The 16,697-nt window shown below is 42.8% G+C and overlaps 1 protein-coding gene across 6 annotated transcripts in view; it reads right to left on the bottom strand.

Annotated features, from left to right (window-relative positions):
• SEC24D (SEC24 homolog D, COPII coat complex component) overlaps positions 1 to 16,697 on the bottom strand; it is a 445,620-nt gene that overhangs the window by 97,710 nt on the left and 331,213 nt on the right. For all 6 annotated transcript variants that reach the window (XM_084973066.1, XM_084973064.1, XM_084973063.1 and 3 more), the window contains 4 exons: positions 9,927 to 10,056; positions 4,201 to 4,349; positions 2,446 to 2,721; positions 2,037 to 2,167 (listed from right to left, as the gene is read on the bottom strand). In XM_084973066.1, the coding sequence (XP_084829192.1) occupies positions 2,037 to 2,167; positions 2,446 to 2,721; positions 4,201 to 4,349; positions 9,927 to 10,056 (686 nt within the window). The remainder of the gene's footprint in view (positions 1 to 2,036; positions 2,168 to 2,445; positions 2,722 to 4,200; positions 4,350 to 9,926; positions 10,057 to 16,697) is intronic.

Genomic DNA, 16,697 nt, shown 5'->3' with positions numbered 1-16,697 from the left:
ATTAAATTAAGGGACTTGAGAAGTGGAGCTTATCCTAGATTATCTGGATGGGCCCTAAATGCAATCACATGAAATCTTATGAGAGAGGCACAGGGAGTTTTGAAATCAACACTCAAAACAAGAGACACAGAGAAGAGGAGGAAGTGATATGACAACAGAGGCAGAGATTGGAATGATGTGGCCACAAGCCAAGGAATGCCTGGAGCTGCCAGATGCTGGAAGAGACAAGGAGTGGATTCTCTCACAGAGCCCCTGGAGGCAGGGCAGCCCTGCCAACACATTGATCTTAGACTTCTGCCATCCAGAGCTATAAGAGAATGAATTTCTGTTGCTTTAAACTACCCAGTTTGTGGTACGTGGTTATAGCAATGAGTACAGAAAACTCATACACCATCCTAGACCATCAGGCTCCAGCCAAGTCTCTAGCTGACCCCAGACACACAAAGCAGCCCAGCCAAAATCAGTCAAGTCTGGGCCAGGTTAACAAAACTTCCCAGAGGAGCCACTGACTCATGAGCATGAATAACTAGTGGTTATAAGCTACTAAATTTGGGGGTGGTTTGTTATATGCAAAAGTTAGGTAATACGTAAATATATAAAATACTATGTATATTCTATAATAGCTCTTAGTGCTCCTTAGTCTTCTCCTAACTTTTTCTACTCATGTTTATAGAACCACTTCAAAGATGTTAAGTTAGCTGTAGACAATTTCATTCTTATCCTAAAGCACTCTGCATCCCTGGTCAGTGCCCTAAGACCTGCAGTTTCTCCTGAGAGAAGAGTTTACATGCCTGCCCCAAAGCCTGACATTGGACTCTGTTATATAACTTGCCTTGGCCAAGGGCATGTGCAGGGTTGTGACACGTGCCACATCTGACTGGAAGCTTTAAGAGCTATTGCACCTTTCAGCGAAAATTTTCTCTTTTTCTTCTTTTGTCAAGGCAATACATGTTCCCAATAAGGGGGAGGGGTCCCCTTTACCTTGGATTCTGGAGTGATAAGGGCATATGGAGCACTACCCAAAACCAAACAGCAGCTACTACAGCCTACATGTAACCTAAGTGATAAATAAATCTTTGTGGTTGTAAGCAGAGTTGGAATTATATGTTATGCAGACTAACCTAATAAAAACTGACTGATACCAGTTACTAAAGAGTAATCCATCAAAGAAAATCACTTGGGGAGTTCCCATTGTGGCTCAGAGGTTAACAAATCTGACAAGCATCCATGAGGACGCAGGTTCAATCCCTGGCCTTGCTCAGTGGGTTAAGGAACTGGTGTTGCCGTGAGCTGTGGTGTAGGTCGCAGACATGGCTCAGAACCTGCACTTCTGTGGCTGTAGGATGGCAGCTACAGCTTCGATTTGACCCCTCACCTTGGAACCTCCATATGCCGCAGGTGCAACCCTAAAAAGCAAAGGAAGGAAGGAAGGATGGAAACCTGGGTTGAGGAGAATTAAGTAACAGTACTAATTTTATTTAAAACAATTTTTTAAATATGTAAAATACTTTGGGTATCCTGAGAAGGGTCCTTTAGTTTTTATTTGTTTTTGGTTTTTGGCCATGGCGTGCAGCAGCTTGATTTGGTATCTCAGTTCCCAGACCAGGGATTAAACCTGGGCTGCAGAGGTGAAAGCACCAAATCAACCACTAGACTACCACAGAATTCCCCTTTAGTTTTTTGAAATAGCATTTTTACGTAGGATATACTCTTACTACTAAACACTCTTTAAACATCAATAAATACTGTCAATATATGTGAATATAAACATCAATAGATACTGTCAAGTTTATATGATACCAAAAAAAAAAAAACTACAAAGGCTGTTGCTCTTGTGGAGACCTCTGGTATTCCATAGCCCACCTTTCCCACCCCCATACATACACAGAAGGAAGAAGCAAGCCTTATCTATGGGATGAGTATTGTGCGTGACAATAAGGGACTGGATAAATGCTACCAAACTGAAGAGTTTCTGACAACAATGGGTGAAGAATGGTCTTTGTAAGGGAGACTGTGAGAAGGAGAAGTGTACTTACTGGGCTGGGGATCGAGTCGGGATCCAGCTTCTTCTGAGGCTGTGGTGGACCAGCCATCTGTGCAGGACCTCCAGGAAAGCCTCCTGGATAGGAGAGCTGCCCACCTGCCATCTGGGGACCAAAGTTGGCGGCTTGGAAAAAATTAAAAGAAGAAATGACTACAACCCCCAATCGCAGATGGAGGGCTCACTGACAATATTAGGCTGTTCAGCCAAGCATGTTGCATTTTTCATCTTAAATAAGGCAAGGAGTTAAATGTGAAATCGTAGGGTTCCCCTTTGCTTTGCATTTGCCACACTATTAAGAAATAGTCAATGATAGATGCTTAGTAACATAGCAACAAATCTGATTCCCAGTTCAGGGTACCCCAGGTAGCCCTGGGCCTTCCTCTGAGCCCTGCCCAGCTTACCCTGCTGTGGAGGATATCCAGGGCCCAGAGTCTGTCCTGGAAGGGGTGGGGGCTGGTACTGTGCGTTCGGAGGAGCTGGCCCAGGGAGCCCATCTTGTCTGTGTGTGGATGGAGGCAACGGTGACGCCCCAGGGCCATTTAGTGCCGTGGGGGGTGGTGGGAGAACCTGCGATCCAGGCTGCAAGATGGATGGCTGCGGGGGTCGTGGAGGACCCTGGAACAATGGTGCTGATGGAGGCCCAGGGGGTCCCTGGCTGGGGGGAGCCATGCCCGAACCTAGGCAAGAAAAGACCAGACCATGTAAACATCATATTCTCAAATCTTTACTTTCTACCACATAGACAACAGGGATACTTGTTTCCTGAGTAAAGCAAGGCCTGACAAATCACTTTTTCTTCCCCACAAGATGAAATCATCACTCAGAAAGTGACACTAATGCTGTTTGGAATATTTTATACAAGTGGAGAATTTAAAAAAGAGTAAAAGCAACATTTATAATTATAGTGAGAAAATTAGTAGGATAAATTTTAACTCAGTTGAATTCACTATTCATGATAACATGGCATTAAGGAACTGTATCTGGTACAAAATATACAAAATCTGTATAGAAGGAAAAAACTTTTTGCACAACAAGCATTATTCATTCAGGTCACATATACATTCAATAAATTGTTGGCATCCTGTGCTTGATTTGATCAAGTGGCTTTTGGAAGTATGTAGAAATAACCAAAGAGGCATTCCCATTGTGGCTCAGCAGTAACAAACCCCACTAGCATTCATGAGGACTCAGGTTTGATCCCTGGCCTCGCTCAGTGGGTTAAGGACCCAGCATTGCCATGGGCTGCGTAGGTCACAGACATGACTCAGATCTGGCACTGCTGTGGCTGTGGTGTAGGCAGCAGCTGCAGCTCTGATTTAATCCCTAGCTTGGGAACCTCCATATGCCACGTGTACAGCCCTAAAAAGATTAAAAAAAGAAAAAAAGGAAAAAAAAAAAAAAACGATAACCAAAGAGAAGGGATAAGACTACTAAAATTCTATGCAATCATACTGTAAATCATTATAAAACCAGACTATTTTTGCCTTTCTCTGGTTATGTGGAACTGAGTTGCTGCTTTGGAGACTTATCCATTTTGAAATCAATAAAAGAAATATTCTGAGGGTTTTTTTACTGATATTTTTAAGAAACTAATCTTAAGGCATGGAAACACCCTTCAGTAAGATAAATGGCTAACTATGCTGCTATTACAGTAAAAATTTCTATGGCTCCTAAAATATACAGCATTTCTATTAATGTAAATTTCAGCACTGTAACTGTTTTCTCTCCTATTATCCCCTTTTCTGCCTCACAATACAACTTCCATCCTTCCCATGATCTAAATGCAGAATTAAAATGTACTGTGAAACAATGATTATTATATGTTTTGATGTGGGACTTCATAATAAACCAGGGTTAAAACTACCTTCATATTTCCTAAAATTATTTCACTATTCTAATATTTATCAGCATTTTTTTATTGTTCTAGTATTGAGCATAAGGTAATCTGAGGGTCCTTCAATTATCTTTACATACATGGCAGCATGATTTTTTTTAAATTGTCATACATAATACAATGATTTATATAAAAATGTCCAAAAACCTACTTCAACATGGTCTGCCAGAGGAATGTCTATTTTGCAAGCGCAGAAAACCTTTCTTATTAAAAATACTCATGAGACATGGCAGTCAATGAGCACAAATAATGAAACTGTTACCATAGCTATTGATGTGCATAGCATTGAGCTGACTGCCCAGCTGGGCGACGGATGACGTGGACACCGGACTTGGATAAGGTGACTGTGTCGAGGGCGAGTATGGTGTATAGGAGGGGGCTGCACTGTTGACAGGTGGGGGGCCAGGAAACCTGAGAGAGAAAAGGGATGTTAATATCATACAGTCTCATCTGCAAATGACAGACAACAAATGACAGTCACTTCTAAAATTAAATCAGCCCTTCTAGAGGGCACCAGGAAAATGTCTGATGTTATATGCTAAATACCTATGCTCACATGCTAAACATGTCAAGATATCTAATCCCCTCCCCTGAAAAAAATCTAATGTAAACACAAAACAACCTTTGGAAATCAGTTTGGGGAGCTGAGTCCATCATAGACTTACCTATCCTAGGACTAATGATCAATAGAACAGAAATCAAAACAAAAATGCTTTGTGGCTGTATCTTTCTGATCTCTTTGAAGTGATTTCAAGAACTGTCTTAAAGATGTTTTGCAAATTCATCATTTCATAAAAAGGAGTCTTTTTTTTCCCCCAAGAAACAATACTTGTTAATTTCTTAGTGTGTGTGTGTGTGTGTGTGTGTGTATGAAACAATTGCACTCAGGCAGAATATACATACTCTACAGGAATATTTTAGTGGATGCAATGGTAGGTATGGTTACAAGGTTTGGGCTAACCACTAGTTAATAGGAGGAGGCTGTGGCTATCGTTACTCAATCATTTGAGAAAAAAAATTCCCCAAAACATGTTTAGAGGTATTTCATGAACATAACCAATATTTTTAAAATATAAAATTCTACTAATCAATTTTTATGACGATAGTACAGGTAGGATGAAATATGTTTCAAACAGAAGTTATGAAAATCACCCAAGTATTTTTTTAACTTAACAAAATGTAGAGTGAGAGAATGTACAACCATTACAACTTTTTGAACTATAAAAGCCAACTTATCATTCATTGCTTAATGTATATCCTGGGAGTTAGACATTAGAAATTCACAATTTTTTTTTTCTGATCAACCTAAGTTTTAAACGGATTTGGATTTTAAAAGCAGTACTAACAACTTAAAAATAAAAATAACAGTATTAATAAGGTAATTTTTATTAAATAATTTTATTTATTTATTTATTTTTGCTTTTTAGGGCCACACCTGCAGCACATGGAAGTTCCCAGGCTAGGGGTCATATTGGAGCTGCAGCTGCCCACTTATGCCACAGCCATAGCAATGCAGGAACCAAGCTATGTCAGCTCACCTACACCACAGCTCACCACAGCTTAACACTGGATCTTTAACCCACTGAGTGAGGCCAGGGATCGAATCTGCATCCTCACGGATACTAGTTGGGTTCGTTACCACTGAGCCACAATTGGAACTCCTATTAAATAACTTAAACAAAAAATCTTAACATACATATAAAAAAAGAGATTAACAAAACATTAAACAAAGTGGCTTAATATTTCTCAATTCCATTACTTTACTAAATTAGTTTATCCAAGGCCACACAGCATGAGGGTGTCAGAGCTTAGGTAGGAATCCAGGTGGCTGACCCCTCGCCTGGAGACTGGGATGCGATGAACAAGCCACTTAATTCCCTGTAGCTCTCAGCTTTCAGTTCATAAAGATGAGCATACGGAATGGAACGAGCCCTTTCCCTGACGTAAATATTATGTGGTTAGAATTAAAAATCCTACAGATTTAATACTTCTCATTGATTACTTCATTCAGGTCTCCAGGCTGAGAAACATTCAAAAAGTACATATTTTAATTATTGTCTCATTGAATGTCAGAAGAGAACAGATTCACCATCAAAAAGAACCATAAAGAATTATAAGCAGAGAATTAATAAAACATGAAAAGGTAGCCTCAGTTTAACCCTAAACCTCTGGAGCGTTGACTCGGTTGTCCACGGTCTACTCAACCTCAAACACTTTTCAAGTTTACACATTTGTTCAAGAAGTGAGTTTCCATGCTGAAGCTTGTTAGAATGTGGAGATAAAGGTGCCAAATTTTTCAAGATTTGATTGATACAAAATCTAGATTTTTAACACTGAGCCCACAGAAAAGAAAAAGCAAAAGCTCTGCCAGATCATGTCACTGCCTTACACATATACACACACGAATGAAAGAGGAAACAACTAGGTATTTCTCTTATTTTTCTTGTTTCTCCTTTATCATTGCAACCAATTTCTTAGTCAAAAGATTCACCCTTACAACAGTTTCAATTTGGGAAGACAAGTCTCCTTCCCACCTTCCCTCCCCTCAATTTGCCATTTCTTAGTCAAAACAGAACACCTGGCTAATTGACTTTTCACCCTGTAATTATAAAACTGAACTCTAGGTTATAGGTTTTATTTAGGAGATGAATTATACCCAGTAGTAACACTGTAGATAACTTTGATACCACTTACGAGCTTAAGACATTTATTCCGCCTCAGCCAAGATCAAAAAGACAAATGACTAGGTATGGTTTTTAAGTTTTATGAAACATTACCTTTGAAAGAAGAACGTTTAAAAATAAAAAGCATACATTTTAAAGTTTAAATCAACAAAATGCCTCTGAATTAATCATGTTTTTATTCAACAGTTTAGATACAGTGTAAAGAATAGATTTCTATGATGGATCCTCTAAGCACAAACAACTCCAATGACGTGCTGCAATCATCACAGAAAGGTCAGACTCGATCTGTCATCTCTGACAACCTGTCACCAGACCTGTGTGATTCACCTGCAGAGTCACTGAGCCCTTTGCCCTTGCACTAAACTATATACACAGAAATATGTCCTGTGAGGCTAGGTAGCATGCTCACCATGGAGGCTTAGCCTGAAGACTAGACCTTTCCATTTTTAAACCAAATTTCCAACCTTCAATTCACAGTTGAAATTGAGGCAAGAGGATAATGGAGAAGGAAGATATGGGGCAAAATCTGTTAGTGCTTCCTTGAGAATCACAATAAGAGCAGATTCCTAAATTAAGTGGCCATGAGTAGCCATATGAGCTAGTAGGAAGGGCAAGCCACAGGCAGACTTTTCGTATCCACTGGAAATGGTGTTGATAACATGCACTGAGTCTTTCATGGGTCTGTGCATTGAAGGCTCTCTGCACGTGTTAAGGACCAAAATCTTCACAACGACATCATATCATGACAAATGTGATGCGGAAACTAAGGCACATAGAGACAAAGGAATAAGTCCAGCCACAACTGCCTGAGTCTAGGGTATCAAACATCACCTGACCCTGGGCCTCTACTTGTCACTGTGCCAGATGCTGTCCTGAGCTCACAACCACACAGCTAAGCCCTGTCTGTCGGCAAAGTCCTTGATTTACTTACCCCTAAGCAACCTAATTCAAGGGAAACAAATGGAAATAACCAAAAATATCGATCCAATACCGGTGACCCAATCCTTTAACTTCAAAACAGGTGTTCAATTTTTGTTTTTTTTCTTTTTTGGGTTTTTTTTTTTTTTTTTTTTGTCTTTTTGCCATTTCTTGAGCCGTTCCCACGGCATATGGATGTTCCCAGGTTAGGGGTCGAATCGGAGCTGTAGCCGCTGGCCTACGCCAGAGCCTCAGCAACTCAGGATATGAGCCGCATCTGCAACCTACATCACAGCTCACAGCAATGCTGGATCCTTAGACCACTGAGCAAGGCCAGGGATCGAACCCTCAACCTTATGGTTCCTAGTTGCATTCGTTAACCACTGAGCCACGACAGGAACTCCTGATTTTCGTATTTCTTAAAATAAAAAAAATATATATATATGGTCTATTTGACTTCTCTAAGATCTTTCCCAGAGCAACTTCCAAGATGTCCTTCTCCAGATCTTCTTGCCTCTACTCGGGACTGAGAATTCTACTTCCTCATTTTACAGGCGAGGAAAATGAGGTCTAGAGGCCCAGGAACATCACCAGCATCACACTGCCAGTGAGCTGCTTGAACCAGAGGCAGCATCTTGGTTCGGTCTTCCCGCTCTCCCCCCAGGGGCAGGAGTGGTAGGGTCCAAGGCAGGCCCTTGGACTTCGGCTCCTTGTTCAAACCACAGTCCCCTGTAAACCAAATTACTTAGACTCACCCATCCACTGTTCCCTGCATTAACCTTCACTCTGCCTCTCAGAGCTACCATTTCAATGACAAATGTTACCACGACAAAGAAGAGCCAGGAAATGTCAACCTCACAAAGGAAGTGAATGAACCTGATGATTTAAAACCTTCCAGAGGGAGTCTTCTCATTAGCAGGGACTAAAAGCTCCTTGAGAGGGTAACTAAATGGCCTCACCATCACCTCACCAGAGTCCCCCAGAGGAGCTAGTCCTCCCCACCCCAACCTCGCAGCTAGACCACCTGGGAAAGGGACCTGGGAAACAAAGCTTCTGGGCAATCCCTGGGGAAATTCCAACGTAAACACCGACTGCAGCTTGGCATGGGGGATTCTCCCAGCAATACCTCACAGGACAAGCAACAGTGGGATTTCCAGCAGGGAAGGTGTGGTGCCGGCTCCCTACGCAGGAGACAGTCCCGAGGGGCTGCAGGGCTCCTGGTGTCTCCCATATCCCACGCCTTGGCTTCTCCAGCCCTGCCTCCACCTCTTTCCCCTCCTTAATTCATAAACACAAACAGAAGATGTATTTCCTGTGTTGTTTTTATTATCACCCTGCCTTTCAAGAGGCCCTCACTGGCATCTGTGTCTCTTCCACATCAAATCCACAGTCTTTACCACTAGCCACCATCTGATTTAATTTTTAAAATATTTATTCAGCACCTACTGGCACTGAGCTCAGTTCTATAAAGGATTCGAGAACACGTGATTTAAAATTTCATTGGGTGGAGTTCCCGTCGTGGCGCAGTGGTTAACAAATCCGACTAGGAACCATGAGGTTGCGGGTTTGATCCCTGCCCTTGCTCAGTGGGTTAACGATCCGGCGTTGCCATGAGCTGTGGTGTAGGTTGCAGACGCGGCTCAGATCCAGCGTTGCTGTGGCTCTGGTGTAGGCTGGTGGCTGCAGCTCCGATTCAACCCCTAGCCTGGGAACCTCCATATGCCGCGGGAGCAGCCCAAGAAATAGCAAAAAAAAAGACAAAAAACAACAACAACAAAAAAAACAAACAAAATAAATAAATAAATAAAATTTCATTGGGGAATACAATCCAGACATCTGAAGGAATTAGAGATTAATACAAAACTCTAAAATAAGATGAATTGGGAGTTCCCATTGTGGCTTAGCAGAAATGAATCTGACTAGTATCCATGAGGATGTGGGTTCACTCCCTGGCTTTGCTCAGTGGGTTAAGGATCCGTCGTTGCCATGAGCTGTGGTGTAGGTCGCAGACACGGCTTGGATCCCACGTTGCTGCAGCTGTGGCATAGGCTGGCAGCTGTAGCTCCGATTAGACCCCCAGCCTGGGAACTTCCATATGCCATGAGTGCGGCCCTAAAAAAAGCAAAAAAAAAAAAAAAAAAAGACGAATATAACCCAAAGCTAAAATGAGTGGCAACAGCACAAGTAATTTTCAAAATATGTACTAGTATTATTTTTTGCCCTGCTAACTCTTCTAAATACTTTGTTTTCCAGTAGGTCCTTTTGAGGACATAGACCATGTCAAGAGGTGAAAGTTTCAATTAACAAACATGCACGTTTAGAAGAGACTTGTGAGAAAACTTTAGTAGAATAAACAAATGAAGACTGGAATCTATATTTAGCTCACCTTTGAGGAGGATGACCTTGGGCATGAGCTCCATTCTGGCCAAATTGATGGGGTGCAGGAGGTGGATGGCCCTGCGGCAACATCCCCCCAGGGGCAGCAGCCCCCAAAGGCCCTGCTGGCTTCATCATACCTGCAAGACAAGGGCATGGGTTTAGAAGAGTATGAAAGTGCAGAGAGAGAGAGAGGACACAAAGCCATTAGATTAAAAATGCAAAGGAGGAGAGGGAAACACAGGCTAGAACAAGTTCTCCTTCACACCTGCAGTAACCATCATAGAATGGTAAAAGCAAGAATGGTAACAGCATCACAGAATGGTTACAACAAAGCCAATGCCAGGCTCTGGCATCATCATTTGACCATCACAGAGGTAGGAGAGCAGAAAAGAAAGAAATCGTTTTAACACTAAACAGAAACCACAGCAGAAGAAATACATCTTGGCGTTTGGTTAGAGGCACCTTGATGGAACACACTATCACATGAAGAATGCTAGACTGGATATCAGAGCATAAATCTGGGAAGAAATAGTATGACGCATCATAAAGCATCTTAACTCTAACTATGAGGGGGAAAAAAAAGACCTCTGAAAATGTCTTTGAGTTACAGCACGAGGAAAGCAAATGGAGAGTAGTATCTGCCCAACACATCCGGGGCACAGCCTTCGGGGTTAGTAATTTTTCCAGATCCAAAGAGGGGTGATAAAGAGTTGAGGGATGGCTCAAGTTGACATGATCACTCATACAAAATACAGGATCACATGTGATTAAGAGATGCTCCTGGCAGTGAGTGCGTTTTCACTTATAAGAAGCTCTTCTGCAACAGAGATCGTTAAAGGTTACTCTTTACAACTGTTCTCAGACATTTTTTATCTCTTTGTCTAGAGAAACTGTGATATAGGAGAAAAATCACTGAGCTTGGGTCAGAGCAGCTCAATGTCCCATCCGGCCACCTACGGGGTGATGTATTGCACCAAGCAAGAAGTTTATCTTTGTGGACCTCAGTTTCTCCCTCTGCAAAAGGAAAGGCTTAGACCAGATTACTTGTGACACCCTTTTCAGCCTTTTAGGAGTTTCCATTTGTGGCTCTGTGGGTTAAGAACCCTACTAGTATCCAGCAGGATGCAGGTTCAATCCCTGGCCTCACTCAGTGGTTAAGGATGCCACAAGCTGCAGCACTACAGATGCAGCTCAGATCTAGCATTGTGGTAGCTGTGGTGGAGGCCAGCAGCTACAGCTCCAATTTGACCCCTAGCCAGGGAACTTCCATATGCTTCAGGTGCAGCCCTAAAAAGAAAAAAAGAAAAAAAAAAAGAGGGAGAGATAGAAAGTACATTTCTTCTATGTGCTCTCCACTGCCATCCTGCTTGTTTTTGCTCCAGGCCACTCGGCTACACTTTAGACCCTATCCTCCTCTCTGGCACCATCATCAGTGACCTCCTGGCTGCCTTACTGCACTCTTCCAATTGACCTCATGATGGCATTTCAGTATCGCCTTTCTTCTGCTATCTTCCTCTAGAATGTTTATTTCCTCAGCCAGCAAGGGAACTGACTGGATGACCTTGCAATTGCCCAGCAAGAGTTTCCTTATGTTGTCATCATAATACTTTGGAGAGCACGCTTTCGGATGCTTGGGTAATCTACAATGAAATACAACCAGTGAAGTGGCAATATTCATGAATAAAATGATTGAAACTTTTACAGAGATTTCTACTTTCTTTCTTTTTTTTTTGGTCTTTTTTGTCTTTTTAGGGCTACACCCGTGGCATATGGAGGTTCCCAGGCTAGGGGTCGAATCAGAACTGTAGCTTCTGGCCTACACAACAGCTCACAGCAACGCTGGATCCTTAACCCACTGAGTGAGGCCAGGGATCAAACCATCATCCTCATGGATACTAGTTGGGTTTGTCAACCACCGAGCCATGACGGGAACTCCAAGGTTTCTATTCTTAAAACAAGGTTCCTCAAATCCTCCTACACTATTGGTAGGAATGTAAGATGCTGCAGCATATATGGAAAACAGTATGGAGGTTCCACAGAAAACTAAAAATAGAGCTGTCATGTGACCCAGAAATCCCACTCCTGGGCATACATATGGACAGAATTGTAATTTAAAAAGATACATAAAGCCTATGTTCTGAGCAGCAATACTGACAATAACCAAGACATAGAAACAACCTAAATGTCCACTGACAGGTGAAACATGAAAAACATGAGACTTATAGTCACACAGACTGGAGTTTAAATTCCCCCCCTACTGTTTTTTGGGGTTTTTTTTTTTTGGCTTTTTGGCTTTTTGGCTTTTTGCTATTTCTTATTTTTTTTATTTTTATTTTTTGTCTTTTTGTCTTTTTGATGTTGTTGCTGTTGCTATCTCTTGGGCCGCTTCCGCGGCATATGGAGGTTCCCAGGCTAGGGGTCGAATCGGAACTGTAGCCACCGGCCTACGCCAGAGCCACAGCAACGCGGGATCCGAGCCGCGTCTGCAACCTACACCACAGCTCACAGCAACGCCGGATCCTTCACCCACTGAGCAAGAGCAGGGATTGAACCCGCAACCTCATGGTTCCTAGTCGTTTTCGTTAACCACTGAGCCACGGCAGGAACTCCCCCCTACTGTTTAGTACCTGTGACCCTGACAGATACTGTTATCTTTCAAAACCTAGACTTTTAAGACTGTACCATGGCAATGTCATCCCTGTCTCTGAGGACTATTTGGAGAATTAAATGAAGCAATGGGTATAAAAGCATTCAGAACAATCCCTGATATATGAAGGTAATCTCAAGAAATCTGTTTCCTTTCCCTGGCCATATGCCTTGCCAAATCCTTCTTTCAAGGATTTATATTCTAACAAGATCTATACACCATAATTACAAGCACGTTTGTATTTTCATTTTTAAAACATTATTTTGGACAAAAGTAGAAAATCGACACATTGGTGCTAAAGTAGTAAATAATTCCATACACTACAAGAAACCAAAGATATTCTCATTTCTTATGTAGGCAAACAGCAATTTCATCAGCAACCCTCACATATATGTCTAGAGAATCAAAAACAGTCCTTGGGGTACTCGTGTCCTGGTATTTTCATGTGTTTGCAAAATGCACCTATTAAATAAACCTGTTTCTAAAAACAAAACAACCAGTTCTTATATATTCAAGCAGAACTGTCATACACCAGTCTTACTAAAATGTTCTTTCCCTTCCATTTTTGGAAATCAGCTCTATAGCAATGATTCAAACTCATTCTTATTCATCATATTTTCAATGTGCCTTTGAGGCACTAAGAGATTTTACGGAAGAGACAACCATATAAAGAGTTGCATTGCCCTGTAACCGAGTGTTATAATAAGGGACTCAAAAAAAGGTCAAAGAGGAAGGTCTGCTGGAGCTGAATCTTGAAGGATAGGAAGGAGTTGTCTTAGTACAGAGACAGGACAGGGGATTCCAGGCAGAAGGCAAAGCCCAAGCAAAGACCTGAGAGAACATGGTGCAAATGGTTTGGTGTCAACAGATGGTGGAGACAATGGCCAGAGCAGAGGGTGTCCAGGTTGGTTGGGGTCAGACAGCAAAGTCCTGGGTGGGTGCTATTTGGATTCTACCCTCAGGGCAAAGGGACATTACTATCAGTGATATCTGCAAGGTCATAGTCTTCACCTGGGCACATAACTGGCATTTTCAAAAGTGATCAGAGATAAAGAACAATCAGGTTCTTGACAGAGCAGTATGGGAATTTTAATAGGAAAGGAAAATCACACCATGAGAAAGACCTAACTGTGCTTATGCCAAAACAAAAATATCAAAAATGTAGTTTTAATACAGTGGCAGATTTTATAGACTACTTGCTCAAGACCAATTCCAAGTGCTTTCTGGCTTACCCCTCTGTATGGTCCTGAGCTGGAAAGATGCAATCTCCATTTCCTAGACTTCCTGACAAGCTGGGCTGCCATGTGCTCTAAATTTAGCAAAGCCACACATCTTTGGAAGGTGCTGACCAGAGGGCAGAGATGGTAGTTCTGGGGTAGAAAGGCACCAGCTCTGAGGGGACAGCCCTGTGTTTCTGTTATCAGCAAAAGAACCCTGAGCAAACATCTCAGAAAAGCATACGTTAGATTCAGCCCTGAATCTGACAAATTAAAACCAAAATTTAAAACCACATATGAAAAAAAAAAAAACAGTTTATCTAAAATAAACAAACTCCCATTACATGGGCAGAGCCTCGAGGGTTACTGTTCCTGAGGCACTGTGCCTGGGACTGTACCTGCATAAGTTCACTATTTATTTGAAGCCTCACTGCCCCAAAGCCCCCGCCCCCAGTTCCAGAACATCAACAGTTTCTGCCTCTCAGCTTCCAGACCAGTGGTCCTCAACCCAGAGTGATGTTGCCCCTAAGGGACATCTGGCAATGTCCAGGACTTGTGCTTCCCATGGCTTGGAGGCAGGAGGGAGCACTGGTATGTAATTGGTAGAAGCCAAGGATGCTACTAAATGCCCTACAAGTCACAGCGCAGCCTCCCACAATAAACAATTAGCTGGCTCTGGAGTTCCTGTCGTGGCTCAGTGGTTAACGAATCCAACTAGGAACCATGAGGTTGTGGGTTCAATCCCTGGCCTCGCTCAGTGGGTTAGGGATCTGGCGTTGCCGTGAGCTGTAGTGTAGATTGCAGCCAAGGTTTGGATCCCGCATCGCTGTGGCTCTGGCGTAGGCCGGCGGCTACAGCTCTGATTAGACCCCTAGCCTGGGAACCTCTATATGCCGCAAGAGTGGCCCTAGAAATGGCAAAATAAATAAATAAATAAGTAAATAAAAGAATTAGCTGGCTCCAAATGTCAACAGTGCTGAGGACAAGAAACCCTGCTCCAGAAAGCAGTGTGCTCACTCTGATTCTTTCTCCATATTTTAGTTTATTGTTTTGGCCATGCCTGCAGCATGTGGGAATTCCTAGGCCAGGGATCAAACCTGAGCTACAGCAGTGACCCAAGCCACTGCGATGACAATGCCAGGCCCTTAACCTCTAGACCACCAGGGAACTCCTCCCCACATACTTTCTAATGTGGAATGTACCTGAAAAATAGACATGGGCTCATGACCCTTCCCAGCTTTTATGGTACTTCAGGGGCACCCTACTGCCCTTAGAAACAAAGCCTAAATAAAGGCTTACGATGGCCCCACTTTCCAGTCCAGGCACCTCTCACTGCTCACACCTGACAGCAGCCATGCTGAACGTCTTGCGTATCCTCAAAAGTGCCCCCTTCCCAACCCCAGCAGGCTGCCTCCCTACCTCACCAACTCTCACTCATCTTTCAGATCCTTCCTTCCAGGGAGAGAGATTCCCTTCACCAAGATTCCAGGGGTTAGGTACCCCTCTGTGAGCTTCCCTAACCATCCTCTGCCTCCTTAAGACTGTGCTTCCCTCCCATTGTCAATTTCCTTAATGCATCTCCCACTAGACTAGTACGGACCATAAGGACAGACATTAGGTTCATCTTATTCATTGGTGGGTCACCACAAGTATTTTGCTCAGTCCATTAATCTGTTCAGTTTGTTACTGCATAGCCCTGGCATTATACAATAGGAACAAATGACAATACAGTGTATAAGAAATTCAAATGGAGACTTGGCCCTGGCCAGACCTATGGCAGTGTGGCTACTTCAAGGAACCACAACTAAGTGGCCTGTGTTTGTCACCAGAAAAAGAAAAAAAAAAAAAAAACCAACAAGAGGATCACCAACAGACTAGAAAAGGAGGCACATGATGACTAAAGACTAAGAGATCTAAGGTCATTCAGCACAAAGGACATGGAGACCAGGGTAATTTAGTGATGGCCTTAAATAATTCAACAAAAATACCACAATTTACAGAAAGATATACGTACAGCCTGTGATAGCCTGGTGTCCATCCGAGAACTGAATAAAGAGAAAGCGATTTAAATTAAAGCATGAAGGATTTAGTCTAACAAAGATAGTTTTGTCCATCTGTTTGTTTTACTACTGGTAAACACCTGAGGGATATGCTGATAAATGCGGCATCTCTAGTCATCCACAGGACATCGAACAAGGGCCTTCTCTGCTCAAGCACATCTATTATCTACAGTGTGGTAAATGGTAGAGAGCTGTACAGGTGTTAGAGCACAGAGAAGAAGAGGATTTATAAATAAGCTAAAGGAAGAAGGGTGGTCAGAAATGCCCACAAGCACCACACAGGAACTGGGGCTGAACAAGGGGCGCGAGGAGATGCCCTGCTGGGAGGACCACTTCGGAGGCACAGACTGGCTTTCCGGTGGTGCCAGAAAGATTTGAAGCAAAAGCAAATCAGATTAGATTTAGATTTGCAGGCTGCGATTTTGCAAATCAGATTAGATTTAGATTTGCAAGGACTGGATGGTTTGGAGAAAGGCGGTACTGGAGAGAGGGATAATGGTTAAGAGATCCAGGTGAGAGGTGGACGGCTGAACAAGGAGAGTGACAACAGGATAGAAAGGAAGCAGCAGACAGGAAAGACATTTACGATCATCCCCAAAAGAATCTGGATTGGAGAAGGTAAAAGGAAGAGGTTTTTTGTTTGTTTGTTTGTTTCTATCTTTTTAGGGCTGCGCCCACAGCATGTGGAGGTTCCCAGGCTAGGGGTTGAACTGGAGCTACAGCTGCAGGGTCTAGACCACACCATAGCAATGCCAGATCCAAGCCATGTCTGCGACCTACACAGCGGCTCACAGCAACACCGGATCCTTAACCCACTGAGCACGGCCAGGGATTGAACCCACATCCTCATGGAT

The sequence above is a fragment of the Sus scrofa genome, chromosome 8 (assembly GCF_054392235.1).
Source record: "Sus scrofa isolate SSC_HxYL_T2T_F1_AM1 chromosome 8, Sscrofa_HxYL_maternal_Yorkshire_Landrace_v2.0, whole genome shotgun sequence".
Classification (NCBI taxonomy): Eukaryota; Metazoa; Chordata; class Mammalia; order Artiodactyla; family Suidae; genus Sus; species Sus scrofa.
This window is presented reverse-complemented; position numbering and strand designations above follow the sequence as displayed.